At 38.5% G+C, this 19,145-nt stretch overlaps 1 protein-coding gene across 4 annotated transcripts in view; it reads left to right on the top strand.

Moving 5' to 3' along the window:
* The window catches only part of SLC44A1 (solute carrier family 44 member 1), a 231,916-nt gene that overhangs the window by 98,734 nt on the left and 114,037 nt on the right, over positions 1–19,145 (top strand). For all 4 annotated transcript variants that reach the window (XM_070795224.1, XM_070795226.1, XM_070795225.1 and 1 more), the window contains exon 4: positions 15,370–15,506. In XM_070795224.1, coding sequence (XP_070651325.1) covers positions 15,370–15,506 — 137 coding nt within the window. The remainder of the gene's footprint in view (positions 1–15,369; positions 15,507–19,145) is intronic.

Here is a 19,145-nt window from a genome sequence, read left to right on the forward strand (position 1 = left end):
GATAATTCCAAAATTTATTTCTTGTCCAGATTTCTCTGTTAGAACACTGCAGCCATCTGTCTAGGTCCAGTTCGATACTCCACAGACAGCCCGACTCAAATTGTCTGGAGTTGGAACATGGTCTTTATCCCTCCATACTGAATCTGTCTTATTGAGTAGAACGAGAGCCCAAGCCAAGAATGCTTTAGCCACTCTGGCCTAAATTAGATGCTAAGTATCCTTCTTCATTTCTTCCTTTCCCTCTCTCTCTCCAGTCAGCAGGTTTTCTTGATTATGCTTACATGCTCTTGAAATCTCCTTTGCATTCCCTTTCCCACGCCAGTCCAAGTCCTCCTTTCCTGGTAGAGATTCAGTAGCCCCCTGACCAGTCTCCCTGCTTTCTCTCTTACCTTTAATTCAGTCTCTCAGTGACAGCTGGCAAACTCTCAATGGCTTCCCAGTGTCTTTAGAACAAACTCCAAACTTTCTAACATCTTTAATACCACTTGCAAGGCTCTATGTGATCTAGTTCCAGCTTACCTGTCTCTTTTGTCGCTGTGCATCTCAACCATCCCAGCCTTGCCTCTTTTCTCAGTAATGCCATGCTGTCTCTCACTTCTTAAGCCTTTGCATGCTCTGTTTCCTCCCTGCTCCCACCCCTGCTCTTCCACACCTTGCTAACTCTTGCTCATTCCTTAGGTCCTGGCTATAGATTTTCTTTCTTCTGGACTCCTGTTCTGACTCTCCATTCATAGCGCCCCTTTGATGCATCCTTTGCCATCCTCTTTTTTTTTTTTTTTTTCCTGTTAAAGCATTTACACACAGTTTTGTCATTGCCTCCCTCCTTTCTGGGCTATAAATACTAGGTAGGGAGACACTTGTTTGTGTTGGTCTTATTTTTCACTGTATCGCTAGTGCTTATTTAGCCCTGCACCTGGCAGAATGTTCAATACATTTCTGTTGAATGAATGAGAGTTATTTCCTTTTACCTAAAATATCTTCATCCTTACCTTCCCTCTACTCTTGCAGCACTTGGTAAAATCTTACATGCGTACCATCCATTTATTAGTTTACAAATAAGAATGAAGCTCTTTTCTTATTCCAGGCACTATTTTAGGTACTGAGCATATAGTGATGAATTATACAGTTAAATATCTCTGTCTTCTGGGAGCTGCTACTCTAACAGTGGAGACAGATAATAAACAGTAAATAAGTAAAATTGACGTTGTGTTATTGAGTGTAAGTCCTGAAGAGAAACAAATAAAGCAAGAAAGATGGGTAAGGCACATCAGAGTAGAGAGGTGGTATTTTAGATAGGGTGTCCAGGGAAAGCTTCACTGAGAAGATGACTTAAGTGAAGGCTTGAAGCAAGTGGAGGAGCTAGCTATTGGTGTGCTGCTATCTGGGGAAAGAACCTTTCAGGCAAACAGATGTGCAAAGGCCCCATGTGAGAGTATGCCAGAGTGTTTGAGGAACAGGCCAGAGACCAGGGGGGAGTGAGGTCAGGGAAGTAAATATTCTGAGTATCAACTGCTGCTTTCATCCAATCCCTGGGCCTCCTCTTTAGTTTTTGTTTTTTTTTTTCCCAAGCTCTCAGTGCTGTGAATTTCCTAGGAAGGACTAGGAAAATTTCTCTTAGCAGTGCCCTGTGAGTCAAGAGCTGCTGTGGTACTGGTGTAGAAGGCTGCCGTGTGGGTAACAGCTCAGTTGCTTCTTTGGAGGTTGGGGAGGTGCACGCTTAGACATTTCTTTAACACGCACTGCCTCTTTCTCAGGATGGTTTCACCATGGCCTCTTTAGGATTGGGAAGGCAGTGGTACGTAGGACACCACAGTCGTCGGCTGCATAGGTTGGACTATCCACAGTTCACCTCAGCCCTTTTTTGTTCAGTCTGTGTCCGTGCAGTCTTGGGGACTTTATAAACATTGTACAGTTCTGTCAGCCACTACTGGGAGTTATAAATTGGAAGATAAATATCTGCTCACAGTTTGTTTTTCTCTCTGCTTTTAGCTTTGTCCCAGAACTTTGGGGGCCAGGAAAGCTGTAGTTAATTATGTTGTTACACTTAGTTGTGTTGGGTTTCACTGACCTTACTGTGCTGGCCTCATAGCTCTGTCCTTTATAACACAGCTCTTCGTGGGGTAATTGGGTTCCACCCCAGCTGGATGACTGTACTTGCCTTCCTGGCACCCCCCTACAGGAAGTAAGAGGCCTCCTCTGGGCAGACTTCCACTGTGAGTGGAGCACGGCTCTTGGGCTCTCTGCAGTCTATATTTAGCAGTTGCAGAAGCCTCTGCTAGTCTTGTCGTGTTTTCCTTTTGGTGTGACTCACTAATGGTAGCACACTCTGTGGAAGGGGGCTATAAATTGTAAATTGATATGAAGTAATAATTGGAAAAATGATCAGACTCCATTTTTATGCCCCTCTGGGGAAAACACGTGTCAGGAATCACTAAAGCAGAAGGCAACCGAGGGATTTTTTCAGCCGGCTTTCCAGTTTTAGTGCTGCAGTGCTTCCATCCTGATTAGAGAGGAGAGAAGCCAAATTCGGCAGGAGGCGGCCAACAGACCTAGTATCTGCTTGCCACCTTTTGCTCCAAAAAGCCCTGCCGCAGAGAGTTGCCATGGCAGCGGGAGGCAATTTAATGGCAAAGGCTCATCTCTGGAGCAGCACGCTGCTGGTACTCCAGCCTTCCCCTCTCTGGCCTTCAACCCAAGAGGCTGGTTATACCAGGGCATCACTGTGTCGTGGCCATTTGAAAGGATGTTGTCTAATGGAGTAGAACTGTAAGATGTGCCCGAGTCTGAGGATGGCTGCCTCTTCCATCGCCTGCCTCTCCCTGGTGTATAAGCCCTTTGATGTCCTATCCTGTAGTCCACCTTCTCAGATTATTTGCAGTTCCTTAAATATGCTCTTTCATGCTTCTGTGCTTTTACTCTGCTTCGAATGTTTACTCTGCTTCGAATGTTCCCTTCCCCATCTGTCTGGAAAATTCCTAGTCACTTTTCAAAATGTGGCTTAGCCACTGCCTCCTGCTTTGTAATGCTTCCTCTAACCCCATAACCTCTGCGGAATTATGCCATTTCCTCTGCTATTCCCATTTTGCCACAGCTCACACGGTTCTGAGATGACTCTGTATTTTTGTCTTTTCTTCTCTAGTTACTTGCATTTAAGAACAATTTGTGTGTGTGTGTGTGTGTGTGTGTGTGTGTGTGAATTTCATATCCCCAGGACCTAGCCCAGGAGCGGGCACATAGTAAACACTTACAATGTATGTTGAGTAAATGAAGTTTTCATATCAACCTTTTTTAAAAGTTTATTTAACTTATTTATTTTTGTCTGTGCTGGGTCTTTGTTGCTGCATGTGGGCTTTCTCTAGTTGCGGTACACGGGCTTCTCGTTGAAGTGGCTTCTCTTGTTGCAGAGCATGGCATCTGTAGTTGTGGTACATGGGCTTAGTTGCTTCGTAGCATGTGGGATCACCGTGGGCCAGGGATTGAACCTGTGTCTCTTGCATTGGCAAGTGGATTCTTAACCAGTGGACCACCAGGGAAGTCCCATATCAACCTACTGAATCCTTGTCACAGGGGTGTTGCATACCATTCAGCCAACAACACCATCACATCCAAGTGGGGCTTCACCTATTTTGGGATTCCAGAGGGTTGACTCAACTTGATCCACTGATTTGATGGCTCTGTAACTCGCTTGCCATTGCATCTGTTCTCACTTTCCGGTTCGAATTGGAACAGCAGCGGTGAAGAGAGCAACACCCTGGGAGTCAGTCTCCCCAGGGCTCATGTCCATGGAGCCTTTAGTTAGTTGCCCAGCTTGTAAGTCTCAGTTACTTCTTGTTGAATTAGGACGTGTGAGGACAGCCCTACATGGTCAAGCTTACTGTTTTTACCTTGCCTTATCTTCCATTAGGAAAGTACAGCAAAATGGAGGTTTAAACTAGGTTTGAATCTTCTGTGGCATCTTTATCTGCATCAGATTGTTCGCTGTTCACCTTCTTTTTCTGAGTAAGGCTTTGAAGGTCACCCCTTTCTGTGTCTTTTGTCCCTTTTCTTGCACTTTCCTGCGTTAATGCCCCTTCCTTGGCCTCAGAGCCCCATTTTCATCTTTGGTGCATCTGTTCCCTCAAGTTCACTGTGTAGGTAGATATTTTATTTAGGTATCTCTCCTTTCCTGCCCTTTAGGGATCCCTTACTATTGTATTTCAAGAATTTCTGTTTTAAATGAATTTTTCTCTCCTTTGATAATTCCCAGGAACGACCTTAATCATAATATATATTTATCTTTCTTAACCCACTGGCCTCTCTAATGTTTGCATTATAGTTCAGTTTGAACATTTTTTTCCCCTTCCCCTAACTTTTAAGTTCAAAGCTTGCTTTGGCCGCTTTACAATTCTCTTTGCAAATGTGTTCTTCTCTGGGTCATGTGATCATGCTGTGCGCGTGTTGTATAGGCCAGTGCCTGCAGGTGTCTGGGCTGTTTCATTTGTGCAGTATTTTTCTCTTGGTGCTTCTCTTCTCTCATCCCCACTTTTGCTATTTTAGTCATTCCAGCTCCTCTAAAGAATGGAAAGCTCATATCAAGCTGTTTTTAAGGTATTACTAGGTCTAGTAAAAGATTCACTGAGGATAGCAATGAAAACTTGCTTTTAACGTAATTTTATAAATTATCTTTGACAGTGGTTCTCCATCCTGAAAGGATGGGGCATAGGAGCCAAGGCACATAATTAGAGTTACCAAAGATGCTTTCTCAAAATTCATCTGCCTCATCCCCATCCCACCCAAATATTTTATAGCTTTTTACCTGGTATCTCTTGCCTCCTCTCGGTTGAAAAACACTCATCTGCTAATTTGTTATAAAAATCTGCCAGTGCTATGCTTATTTGAGAGTTGGTTATTTTTTTCATTTCAGAAAGATAAAACTGCCACATATAGTTCATTTTTTTTAAGTGAAAACTGAAACGAATGTAAGGATTTATTTACCAGGCTAAGGGTATTTTCAAATTGAAAGGCACCAAAGTGCAGTTTTAATCAATCCTGAATTTGTGTGTTTAATATGTGCACTTTTCCTCCTCTGTGAATATTCAATTAAATACCAATTAGTTAAAATATAATTACTTATAGACGTGTTGCCATGGATTGGATGAACTTCAGAATGATGGCAACAATGTTCAGAGTTAATATAGAACAGTTACAATTATCAGTTGTATTTGTGAGAAATATTTTAAGAGTAGAGCAGAGTGGAAGTAGAGTTGAACTCAGAATCAGAAGGACTGTGTTGGATTTCATAACTGTCATCTGCCTGGTAGCTCTCCTGGATCATGTCGTTAGTCCCTAAGGTTAAGGTCTCTGTCTCATCAAGTTGGCATGAGGATCAAATAAAGTCATTAATGTGGAGTTCCCAGCACCCAGACATTGACAGAATCTAAATCTAAGGCCTAAAAATTATTTTAAACATGTGTGTGTACATGTTGTGTGTATATGCATTTGAATATGGGAAATGCATAGGCAATTAAGTTTATTGTGTTCTTAGACTATGGACCTTGGTGGCTTTTGAGTTTAATGATGTGTATGTATGTGACTATATTTCCTGAGGATACCATTTAAAGTTATTTTGGTTATATTAAATATAACATTCTATTGAAGTTATATAAAGTTCTATTGAAGCAGATTCTTCTGAACCATATACACAGGGTTAAAATGTGCAGTGTTCATTTTACAGTGTTCTAGTCATAGTAGAATTCTTCTTTCCCTCTTAATTTTTCCCCTGTGCTAGATCAGTTCTGGAGACCTGCTTAGTTCTTATCAAGGCTAATGCCCTAGCAGTCATGAATACACCTACACAGATCTTTCTTCCAGTGAAAGCTAAATACTAGTATTATAGTCCTGTTTTATGTCTATATCAGAGAAGTGTTGAATTTCGTGCCTTACTATGAAATGTAAAATTTGTGAAAGGCAAGCCAGTTCTTAATGATATGAATCACGAGCATATACTGCATGTTAGATGCTTTATGTACACTGTCAATAACATTATGACAAACTAAAAAATACGTGGTATGCAGTTTTACAGGGAAGGAAACTGAGGCCCAGAAGGATAAATATATTCCCAAAGGTCAGAGAACTGTTAAGAAAGAAAACCAGAAAGTAAGCTCAGATTGATTTGACCCAGGTGTGGTGTAAAGCTGCTGCCCAGTATGAATCAAGGGAGTGTGCTTTAAGATATAAAAAGGTTGGGAATAAAGTGAGCACACTTCTGGCCTTGGAGGGGGACAGAAGTTTGCAGGATGATCAGATAAGTCATCTGTTCTGAAGAAGCCGTAAAAGGCACTGTCATTGACCCAGTCTAGGCCCAGCTATCTGCAAGACCCTAGAAACCTCTGGCTTTCTCTCCTTTCCCCAAGATTTTTTTCTTTCTTTCTTTTTTTTTATTGTCTTGAGATTCTCCAGATATTTCTTAAGGTGTTGTTCATCACTTATAACCATACGATTAACTTCTCTACCCGACCCCGGTTCTACTGTCCATCCCACCCAGCACCCCAAGCACATGCATAGAAGCACACAATAGGATTGTGTGAGGATAAATGATAAATGAATAGGTATTTAAAGGATGTGATGTAGTGTCTGGTACATAGTAAGTACTCAATAAATGTTGACTATTGTTTCCATGTTCATAGTATTATTATTAGTGGTGGTGGTGGTTGGTAGTAAGTGAGTCAATGGTTCTAGAATGCCTTTCTCAAGGCCCGGCATGTTCTCTGGCCAGGGGCTGGCTTTGAGCAGTTCATTGTACCAGGTCTCAGGCTTTGGCACCTGTAAGATAAGATATACAAGACGGAGGGAGAGTTCATAAGGGAATAATTGTCTCCACACAGAGATTGCCAGGAAGTTTCTTCTGTGCACTAGATCAGACAGTGAATCCACTTCCAGGCCACAACTTTCTGCCTGACTTCTTTCCTTTAATCTATATAGAACATTAATGGTATTGGAGTCACTAACAGAGTTACAAAAAAATTTTTTTTTTTTTTTAGTTTGGTGAGTTGTGGCTTATACTTAACCTTCATGCTGGGTTCCTGATCCCCAGCGCCACTGAAGTATTCAGTGGTTACTCTACCCACAATGGCCTTCCTAGTCTACTCCCAACTTTTTTTTTCTGTTTAATTTTTTTTTTTTATATCCCTTTACATTATCCATTTGAACACATATATTGACTTCTGCTTTTCAGTTTTTCTCTAATTCTTGTATTTGGTTGTATTTCCTGATTTGAATCATATTTTGTAAACAACAGAGGTTAACAGTGTGGGAAAGGTTGTTGGAAGATACATTATTTTATAAAACTTTCCATGGACCCAGTAGAGTAGAACCTAAGGCTGGAGGTTCTTTAACTCTTATCTTGGGAGAAAATATCCCTACTTGTAGTCTCTTCCTGGATCAATAATATTATTCTTTGCTTATCTCAGTTAAGAGGGTTTGGCTGTTACTTTCTTTTTGGGTAAAAAAAAAATGTTTTAGTGTAATTTCTAATTAATTTTCTCTTTCCTAAAATATACATGTACAGGAAACACAAAGGATAATTTAGGATTTGGGAGTTATTTTGTTTCTGTGAAATGGACCTTTTTAGTAAACAACATTTATTATAGTTATCTCAACTCAAAAGTAATGTGCATTCGTTCTAGAAAATTAGAATTCTAAAAAGTAAAAGAAAAAAATTAAAATCACTATTCTAGCACCCAGAGATGACTGTAGTTGAACTGTTGGTGTATTTTCCTCTACTCTGCATTCAACTTTATTAAATTTTATAATGCATTTTTACAATTATATATTCTTTAGCTCAAGTTTATCTTTTTTTCAACTTTTTTACTAACATTCAGATGAATCAAAGAAACAAAACAGAGGACATAAACCTGTATCCTCTAGTGTAGAAGAGTGACAGTATATTATGAACAGGATATAATATTTTAAAAACAACCCTTAGGGCGATTAATTAATTACTTTGAAAATTAAAGTAACATCTTTTCCCTCTTTTCCATACACCAAAATGTATCTAAGCATAAGTAATGGGAAGTAATAGGGAGCATAAAGTGGTGAACTGATCACACAGATAAAAAAGATTTGATGACAAAGATAGAAAACTATTTCAAAATGACAATTGGCAAATCATTGGAAATACTTGTATCAGTCTTAACAAAAATTTAATACTCTTAATATACAGAGGTGTTTTTTTTTTTTTTTTTATCATTTAGTGGTTAATAGAACACCTCCATTTTAAAAACAGACAAAAGTTATAAAAAATTTTGAAACCGCAAGTGAACAATGTATGAAATAATGTTTAGACTCATCAAAAATGCAGCTAAAACAGTAAGGTATTATTCCCCCTCCCTCCTTTTATTTTTTGACATTGCCGCTTGGCTTGTGGGATCTTAGTTCCTAGACCAGGGATTGAACATGGGCCCTTGGCAGTGAAAATGTGGAATCCTAACTACTAGACCTACAGGCAATTCTCTCTCTCTTTTTTTCTTTTTCTCTGTAAAATTGAAGGATAATTCACCTACTACACAATGTTAGTTCTGGGTGTACAGCATGGTGATTTGTTATTTCATACATTACAAGATGTACACCATGATAAGTAGTTACTATCTATCACCATACAAGATATTACAATATTAATTCTGTTCTCTATGCTGTACATTTCATTCCTATGATTCATTTTTTTTTAATAACTGGAAGTTGAGTGTACCTTTTAATCTCCCTCACCTATTTCATCCCCTGCCTCCCCAAGCCCCTCTGGAAAGCACGTGTTTGTTCCCTGTATCTGTAAGTCTGTTCCTGTTTTGTTATGTTTGTTCAATTGTTTCATTTTTTATGTTCTACATGTAAGTGAAATCATATGACATTTTTCTCTGTCTGACTTATTTCACTTAGTGTAATACCCTCTAGGTCTCTCCATGTTGTACAACTGGCAAGATTTCATTCTTTTTTATGGTTGAGTAATATTCCATTATACATACATGCACATCTTCTTTGTCCATTTATCTCTTGATGAACACTTAGGTTGCTTCTGTATCTTGGTTATTGTGAATAATGCTGTAATAAACATAGGGTTATATATATTTTTCAGTTCTCCAATTCTTTAGCCATTTAATCCAAAGAGCTGACTCACTGGAAATGAACCTGTTGCTGGGAAAGATTGAAGGCAAAAAGAGAAGAGGGCAGCAGAGGATAAGATGCTTAGATAGCATCACTGACCAAATGGACATGAGTTTGAGCAAACTTTAAGAGATAGTAAAGGACAGGAAAGCCTGACTTGCTACAGTCCATGGGGTGTATAAAATAAACAAATGGTACTACATGAATGGTACTATTATAAAGAATTGGACACAACTGCAGCCATGAAATTAAAAGATGCTTACTCCTTGGAAGGAAAGTTATGACCAACCTAGATAGCATATTCAAAAGCAGAGACATTACTTTGCCAACAAAGGTCCATCTAGTCAAGGCTATGGTTTTTCCAGTGGTCATGTATGGATATGTGAGTTGGACTGTGAAGAAAGCTGAGCACCAAAGAATTGATTCTTTTGAACTGTGGTGTTGGAGAAGACTCTTGAGATTCTCTTGGACTGCAAGGAGATCCAACCAGTCCATCCTAAAGGAGATCAGTCCTGGGTGTTCATTGGAAGGACTGATGCTAAAGCTGAAACTCCAGTACTTTGGCCACCTCATGCAGAGAGTTGACTCATTGGAAAAGACCCTGATGCTGGGAGAGATTGGGGGCAGGAGGAGAAGGGGACGACAGAGGATGAGATGGCTGGATGGCATCACTGACTCTATGGACATGAGTCTGAGTGAACTCCAGGAGTTGGTGATGGACAGGGAGGCCTGGCGTGCTGCGATTCATGGGGTGGCAAAGAGTTGGACATGACTGAGCGACTGAACTGACTGACTAGCAACTGAACAGAAATATCTTTTTGAATTAGTGTTTTAGTTTTCTTTGGGAAAAATATCCAGAAGTGAAATTGCTGGATTGTACAGGTGGCACAGTGGTAAAGAATCCACCTGCCAATGCACGAGACACGGACTCCATCCCTGGATCAGGAAGATTGCTTAGAGTAGGAAGTGGCAATCTGTTCCAGTATTCTTGCCTGGAAAATTCCATGGACAGAGGAGCCCAGTGGGATCATTGGGCTACAGTCCATAGGATCGAAAAGAGTCAGAAACTACTGAGCACACACACAGTAGTTCTGTTTTTAGTTTTTCTGAAGAACCTCAGTACTGTTTCCCACTGTGGCTGTACCAATTTATATTCCCAGTAATAGAACATGAGGGTTACCTTTTCTTCACATCCTTGCCAACACTTGTTACTTGTTGTATTTCTAATAATATCCATTCTGACAGGTGTGAGGTGATATCTTATTATGGTTTTGATTTTTGTTTCACTGATGATTGGTGATGTTGAGCATCTTTTGATGTTCATACTGCCCACCTGTATTTCTTCTTGAGAAAATGTTCTGCTCCTCTGCCCATTTTTTATTGAGTTGTTTGTTTTTCTGATGTTGAGTTATATGAGTTAGTTGTATATTTTGGATATTAACCCCTTATTGGACATATCATTTGCAAATATCTTCTCCCATTCAATAACTGGACTTTTCATTTCATTGATAGGTCCTTTGCTGTGCAAAAGCTTTTAAGTTTCATGTAGTACCATTAGTTTATTTTTGCTTTTGTTTCCCTTGCTTGAGGAGACAGGTCCAAGAAATTGCTAAGATGAATGTCTAAGAGCATATTGCCTATCTTTTCTTTTAGTAATTTTATGGTTTCAGATTTTACATTTAAGTCTTTAATCCATTATGAGATTATTTTTTATATGGTGTGAGAAAGTAATTGTTTCATTTTTTTGCCTGTGGCTGTCCAGTTTTCCTAACATGATTTATGGAAAAGACTGTCTTTTCCCCATTGCATATTCTTGTCTTGTCATAGATTAATTGATCATGAGTGCATGGGTTTATTTCTAGCTCTATTCTGTTGCATTGTTCTGTTTTTCTGTTTTTGTACCACACTTTTGATTACCTTCGCTTTGCAGTACACTTTGAAATGAGAGAGCATGATACCTCCAGCTTTGCTCTTCTTTGTCAGATTGTTTTGGCTACTTGTGGCTTTGTTGTTTCCATACAAATTTTAGAATTATTTGTTGTAATTCTATGAAAAGTGCCGTTGAATCTATAGATTGTGTTGGGGAGTACGGTAACTTTAACAGTAGTAGTTCTTCCAGCCCATGAGTGCGTGTGTGTGCACACTCAGTTGTGTCTGACTCTTTGTGACCCCATGAACTGTAGCCCACTAGGCCTCTCTGTCCATAGAATTTTCCAGGCAAGAATACCAGACTGGGTTGCCATTTCCTCCTCCAGGGGATCTTTCTGACTCAGCGATTGAACCAGCATCTCTTGTGTCTCCTGCATTGGCAGGTGGATTTTTTTTTTTTTAAAACCAACTGCATTACCTGGGTATGATGTAAACATTTGTTTACATCATGTTCAGTTTCTTTCATCACTGCCTTAGAGTTTTCTGAATGTAGCTCCCTTGCTTCCTTGGGTTAGATTTATTCCTAGCGCTTTTTTTTTTTTATGCAATTGTAAACAGCTTGTTTTCTTAATTTCTCATTCTGATAGCTTGTTGTTAGTATATAGAAACACAGCAGATTTTTGTATATTAATTTTGTTATCTTGAAATGTTACTGAACTCATTGATGAGTTCCAACAGTTTTGGTGACGTCTTTAGGATTTACTATACATAGTTTTAAGTCATATGCTAACAATGATAGTTTTACTTCTTCCTTTCCAGTTTGGGTTCCTTTTATTTCTTTTTCTTGTCTGATTTCTGTAGTAGGACTTCCAGTACTATGTTGAATAAAGTCACAAGAGTGGGCACCCTTGTCTTGTTCCTGATTTTAGAGGTAATGCTTTCAGCTTTTCACCGTTGAGTATGATGTTAGCTATGAGCTTGTCCTATATGGCCTTTATTATATTTGAGGTATGTTCCCTCTATACCCACTTTATTGACAGTTTTTATCACAAATTGGTGGTGAATTTTGCCCAAAGTTTTTTTCCACATCTATTGAGATGACCATGTGATTTTTATTTTTCAATTTGTTAATGTGGTATATCACATTGATTGATTTAGAGATGTTAAATCATCCTTGCATCCCTGGGATAAGTGCCATTTGATCATTTTAAATTTAAAATGATCTTTTAAATGTATTGAATTCGGTTTGCTGTTATTCTGTTGAGAATTTTTGCATCTGTGTTCATCAGTGTTACTGGCTTGTAATTTTCTTTTTTTGTGATGTCTTTGTCTAGCTTTGTTATCAGAATGATGCTAGCCTTATAGAATGACTTTGGAAGCATTCCTTCCTTTTCAATTTTTTGGTATAACTTGAGAAGACTAGGTGTTAATTCTTCTTTAAGTGTTTGGTAGAATTCACTTGTGAAGCTGTCTGGTCCTGGACTTTGGTTTGTTGGGAGTTTTTTGATTACTTATTCAATTTCGTTACTCGTAATCAGTGTATTCTTATTTTCTGTTTCTTCCTGATTCAGTCTTGTGAGATTGTATGTTTCTAGGAATTTATTTATTTTCTAGATTGCATTTTATTGGCATATAATTGTTTATAGTAATCTGTTGTGACCCTTGGTATTTCCGTGGTATTTTTTGTAACTTTCTCTCATTTCTGACATTATTTATTTGGGCCTTCTCTTTTTCCCTGATGAGTCTGGCTTAAAAGCTTATCAGTTTTGTTTGTCTTTTCAAAGAACCCACACTTTTTTTCATTGATCATTTCTATCATGTTTTATCACTTTCATTTTATTTTTGCTCTGATCTTTATTCTTTCTTTCCTTTTATTAACTTTGGTTAATAAAGTTAATAATAAAAAAAATAATAAATAATAAAACTTTGGGTTTGTTCTTCTTTTCCCAGTTCCTGTAGGTGTATGCTTGGGCTTCTTATTTGAAAGTTTTTAAATTTCCTGAGGCAAACTTGAATCACTATAAACTTTCCTCCTAGAGCTACTCTTGCTGCATGCCATAGATTTTGAATTGTTGTATTTCTGTTCTCATTTGTCTCCAGACATATTTAAATTTCCTCTTTGATTTCAACCCATTTGTGGGCTGCCTATGGAGAGGTGTGGATCTGGCCTGTACCACGTCTCTGTTGCCTGTTAGTAGCGTATTGTCTACCCGCCACATGTTTGTGAGTTTTGCAGTTTTGTTTTTTTGTAGCTGATTTCTGATTTCATCCTCTTGTGGTCAGAAAAGTTGCTTGATATGATTTCAGTCTTCCTAAATTTACTGAAATTTGCCCTGTGGCCTAGCACGTGGCCCATCTGAGACTTTGTTTCATTATGAGCACTGGAAAAGAATGTGTATTCTGCTGCTTTTGGATAGAATGGTCTCTATATATTAGTTAAGTTCTGATTGAATGTGTCATTTAAAGCCAGTGTTTCCTTATTGACTTTTGGTCCACTGATGTAAGTAGGGTGTTAGAGTCCCCTACTATTATTGTGTTACTGTCAATTTCTCTCTTTGTCTACTAATGTTTGCTTCATTTGTTTAAGTGTTGGGTACCTTGTAAAGTTGCTCAATCATGTCTGCTTCTTGGTGACCCCATATAGACTGCAGCATGCCAGGCTTCCCTGTCCTTTACTATCTCCCTGAGTTTGCTCAGACTCATATCCATTGAATCAGTGATGCCATCCAACCATCTCATCCTCTTTCATGCCCTCTCTTCCTGCCTTCAGTCTTTCCCAGTATCAGGGTCTTTTCCAGTGAGTTGGCTCTTCGCATCAGGTGGCCAAAGTATTGGAGCTTCAACTTTAGCATCAATCCTTCCAATGAATATTCAAAGTTGATTTCCTTTAGGATTGACTGGTTTGATTTCCTTGCAATCCAAGGAACTCTTGAGAATCTTCTCCAGCACCACAGTTCAAAAGCATCAATTCTTCAGTGCTCAACCTTCTTTATGGTCCAACTCTCACATCCATACATGACTACTGGAAAAATCATCACTTTGATTCTACAGACCTTTGTCAGCAAAGTAACGTCTCTGCTTTTTAATACACTGTCTAGGTTTGTCATAGCTTTTCTTCCAAGGAGCAAGTGTCTTTTAATTTCATGGCTGTAGTCACTGTGCACAATGATTTTGAAGCCCAAGAAAATAGTCTGTCACTGTTTCCATTTTTTTTCCCCAAAATATGTATGTTGGGTACATGTGTATTTACAATTGTTATATCTGCTTCTTGGATCAATCCCTGATCGTTCTGTAACATGCGTCTTTGTTTCTTCCTACAGTCTTTGTTTTAAAGTCTATTTTGTCTGTTCTGAGTATTGCTACTGCAGTTTTCTTTTTGTTTCCATTTGCATGGAATCCCTTTTTCCATTCCTTCACTTTCAGTCTGTATCTGTCTTTAGATCTGAGGTGCTCCTTTGTTGGCAGCATTTATTTGGGGTTTTGTGAGGTTTTGTGTGTGTCCTTTAAGAGTGGAGTCTGTTTGCTACAGTCCTCTGACTTCCCTGTACAAACCCTGCTCATCTTCAATGCTAGATATTCTGGAGGCTTGTTCTCCTGGTGCAGAGGCCCTGGACTGAGGGCCCATTATGGGGCTTGGATCCTTCTCTCCTTGAGCAGAACTTCTGCAGTTGTGATTATCCTCCCATTTGTGGGTTGCCTACCCAGGGATGTGGATCTCGCCTGCACCATGTCTCCGCCCCTCTGTTCATCTCACTGTGATTCCTTCTTTGTATCTTTAGTTGTGGAAAATCTTTTCTGCTAGTTTTCAGGTCATTCTCATCAATAGTTGCTCTGTAAATACTTGTCATTTTGGTGTGCCCACATGAGGAGATAAGCTCAGGGTCTTTTTACTCAGTCATCTTGGCTACCCTTGTATATATTTGTTCATTTTTATAATGATATGCTTCATATATGATTGTGTATTCACTAAAGTTTATGTATAAAGTATAATTCATGTTATATAGCAGTAATTTGGGGGGTACAATTTGTCAAAAAAAGAAAACTAAACCTAGTTATTTAAAAAAAAAACCTAAAATAGATCATTTCTGATTACAAAATATACATTACAAAATTTTAAATATAAAAAATATATCATTAAAAATAAGTTCTGTAGTTCCTCCATCCCTACTGTTAAGAGTATATTTATAAGCAGTTACTTTTTTAAAATTGGGTATGACTAGATTTGCAAAATGTTTGTTCATGTATGATTAAATTTGTAAAGTAGAATGCAATGAGATGTTCTTTGCTCTTAGGTTTATTCAAATATGCAGTGAGCCAGACTATGTTTTGTGAAATAACATCTCAACGTTTTTCTTCCTGCTTTAGGTATGTATTCTTTTTGGATCCATGCAATCTGGACTTGATAAACCGGAAGATCAAGTCTGTGGCACTGTGTGTAGCAGCATGTCCAAGACAAGAACTGAAAACCATAAGTGATGTTCAGAAGTTTGCAGAGATAAATGGTGAGACATTAGGCTTTCCAAGTCTATAGTACAGTCGCTGTTAAATATTATGTGTTTGCCTTTCAATATAAATTTGTCCTAGCATTAAATAAATCATCATAGAACCTTAGAAAGAAAAAGAAAAGTGAAGATACTTTTGGACTTCCTTGATGTAAATTATTATAGTCACTTAGGGAGCTTGTTGAAACACCAGATTCCTGGGCCCTGCCCAGGGAAATTCTGACTGAGTAGGTCTTTGGGTCCTGAAAATTTGTATTTTTTACAAATGTTTCAGGTGATTTTGATGTAGCCTGTTTGAGTATTTGGGAAATACTAGACTACTGTATGGGAAATTCGGGTTTTTTTCCGCCCCTCCTTAAGTATAGGCTCAAAGTTAGTTTATTTTTATCCCTGGATGTAATATGTATCTATCATAGAAAATTTGAAAAGTTCAGAAAAAAACAATGAAGTCAAAAAACTTCCACCATTTTTCAGTGTGTTAATTGTATATATAATTTTGTGTTTTGCTTTTTTAATTAGGCATTATGTCTTAATCATTTTTCGAAGAAAAAAGTTATGAGAAACCTTGAGCTTAAATATTTGGGAATTCCCTGAAAAAATAAGCATATTCAATTTCCTGAACTCTAGCTTTCTTCTCCTAGATTGCTAATCTCCAGGTGCTATCCTCAGCTCCATATGACTCACAGCAGTTTTCTTCAGAGAATGTTTTTTTTAAAACCTCTCTTCAAGGAAGGCTGCATAGTGATAGTCCCTCAAACTTGTATTTTTCCATGAGGTTTCATGTTTGTATTTTGTGTGCGTGAATCCGGAGAGTTGCCTTTGTCCTGCCCAAAGGACAGGCTACTTCTCGCCTTGAACAAGAGCTGACTCAGGCATCCACCTGCTGTCACTTCTGGATGGTTGGAGAAATAGCCCAGGAACATAACTATACACACACCAGCCTGGTTCTAGAGTTTAGAGTGTTTCAGATGGCGGTGCTAGCCTTCTGAGGGAGCAGGATGGAGGCTCCCAGACTAGTGGTATTCTTATCTGTCAGCATCAGATAGTAGGAAGAGCATGGGACTAATTTGGACCTGGATTCTAATTCTGCTTCTGTCACTGACTGGCTCTGTAATGAGGGAAAGAAGGTATAGCTTGTCTGAGCCTAGACTTACTCATCTGAGACATTGTAGGTTTTAAATAATGCCCCTCTCTTAGGTTGGTATGAGGATTAAATGAGATGATACATGAATAGTACTGGATACTTGGTGAGCATTGAATAAACAGTTACCAGCTACTCTTTTAAGATCTCATTCTCTCATACATGTGTTGATTTGCTGCGTCTAATACCAGGACGGTCAGCTCTATCATTATCAGGTTTCAGGGAAGGATGAGTTATTCCTTAAGGGCTTTCCTAAAATATCAGACAATGTGGGCATATATAGTGTACTCTGAAAGGTAGTATCATTGAGTGGTTAATTGTATAGACTCTAGAACCAGATTGCCTGGGTTCAGATGTTGGTCCTGCTACCTAATATCTGTGAGACCCTGGGCAAGTTACTCAGTCTCTCCATGCCTCAGTTTCCCCATCTATGAAACATGTGTATTTGTACCTGAAGTACCTCATAGAATTGATATGAGGAGTTAATACACGAAAAATGATTAGAACAGTGTTGGGCAAATATAACTTGTTTAAAAAAAAAAGGATTGGCTACTGCTGTTACATCATCATCATTATTATTCTACCAATGGAATGTAATACTTTTCCTGTCTCCAAACTCGTACTGAATTTACATACTGCTGCTGTGTTAATCTTCCTTATTAATCTCTTATTCAGAAATCAGTGGTAAAAAGATAAAATCAAAGTCTATGGGTCTTACCCTGGCATTCAAAACTATGATCTAGTATTGAACTATTTTCTAACATGTTCTCTTGGACCTGCTGGATGTGAGTGTTGGTCCTTGAACCTGACATATCATCTGGAAGGCCAGAAGAGAGCTGGTTCCTCGTTGGCTGTGTTGCCTGCTGTGATGATCCACTGGGGGAAAATGCTCCATGATGCCCAGTTTTCACGCTTTGTTTCCAGACCCCTGTCCTTGTAAGTGAATATGATACTGAGTATGGCCTTAATAGGTCTTGTTAAGAAGCACCTTCCAGTGAGTTTTGCAGCTTTGTATTACTCATAGTATCTTGCACAAAGTTGTTATTCAGGAGTGTTAATGAATAAACATTATTTTAGAAAACAGACCTCTTAGATTGGTGTCTAGTGATAAAGGCACCCTTAGGCTTTTGAGGCAGCTGTGTGCAAAATAAGTTAGCAGATTAGGCATTTAAAAAGTAGCAATGTCAACATCAAAAAGCACAGCAGTAGAGGATGGAGAAGATAATAATTTAAAAATGTAAATAGGAAACTATAAAATTGTAATCAAGAGGGAGCCTTTTTTGTAGGGGCCTAAGCACTTTAATTTTAAAAGTATCCCTAAGTTGAAATTTCTGAATGTCTTAAAAGAATCTGTATTGTTTTTTGGATTGGTGACGTAAAGCTGGAGGTACAGGTTGATTTGGAAGGAGCAGATAATTTTTATTGTTATCTGTGTCCATTTGCTATTACAGCTTTATTTCTGTTAGAAAATACACAGTTCTTGACCTCAAATATATACCTCTTAGTCATTAATTTCAGAGATGTGAATCTTTAAAGATAATTTAGATTTAAGTGGGAACTTTCTGACTCTGTAAGAGAATTGTTAAAAGTCCATGAAAGAGCTCTAACATATGAGAAAACTGCAAAGCTCGTAGAAGACATAAGAGAAAGCTTTCTGACATTGGATTTGGCAATAATTTCTTGGATGTGAAACAGAAGCACAGGCAACAAAAGAAAATGTAGATAAATTGAACTCATCAAAATTTAAAACTTTCGTGAGTCAAACACACAATCAACAGAAAGAAAGGCAACACGCGGAATAGGAAAAAACATTTGCAAATCTTGTATCTGGTAAGGGGTTAATGTCCAGAATATGTGAAGAACTACAACTCAACAACAAGAAAAAACCTACAACCTAAATAAAAAATAGGAGAAGGACTTGCGTAGACGTTTATGCAAAAAAGGTGTATGAGTGGCCAGTAGTAAGGATATGAAAAGAGACTGAACATCACTAATCGTAGTTCATCACTAATCATAATCATCAGGTGGCCAAAGTTTGGGAGTTTCAGCTTCAACATCAGTCCACCCAATGAACACCCAGGACTGATCTCCTTTACGATGGACTGGTTGGATCTCCTTGCAGTCCAAGGGACTCTCAAGAGTCTTCTCCAACACCACAGTTCAAAAGCATCAATTCTTCGGCGCTCAGCCTTCTTCACAGTCCAACTCTCACATCCATACATGACCACAGGAAAAACCACAGCCTTAACTAGACAAACCTTTGTTGGCAAAGTAATGTCTCTGCTTTTTAATATGCTGTCTAGTTTGGTCATAACTTTCCTTCCAAGGAACAAGTGTCTTTTAATTTCATGGCTGCAATCACCATATGCATTGATTTTGGAGCCCCAAAAAATAAATTCAGCCACTGTTTCCACTGTTTCCCCATCTATTTGCCATGAAGTGATGGGACCGGATGCCATGATCTTCATTTTCTGAATGTTGAGCTTTCAGCCAACTTT

The sequence above is a fragment of the Bos indicus genome, chromosome 8 (genome assembly GCF_029378745.1).
Source record: "Bos indicus isolate NIAB-ARS_2022 breed Sahiwal x Tharparkar chromosome 8, NIAB-ARS_B.indTharparkar_mat_pri_1.0, whole genome shotgun sequence".
Classification (NCBI taxonomy): Eukaryota; Metazoa; Chordata; class Mammalia; order Artiodactyla; family Bovidae; genus Bos; species Bos indicus.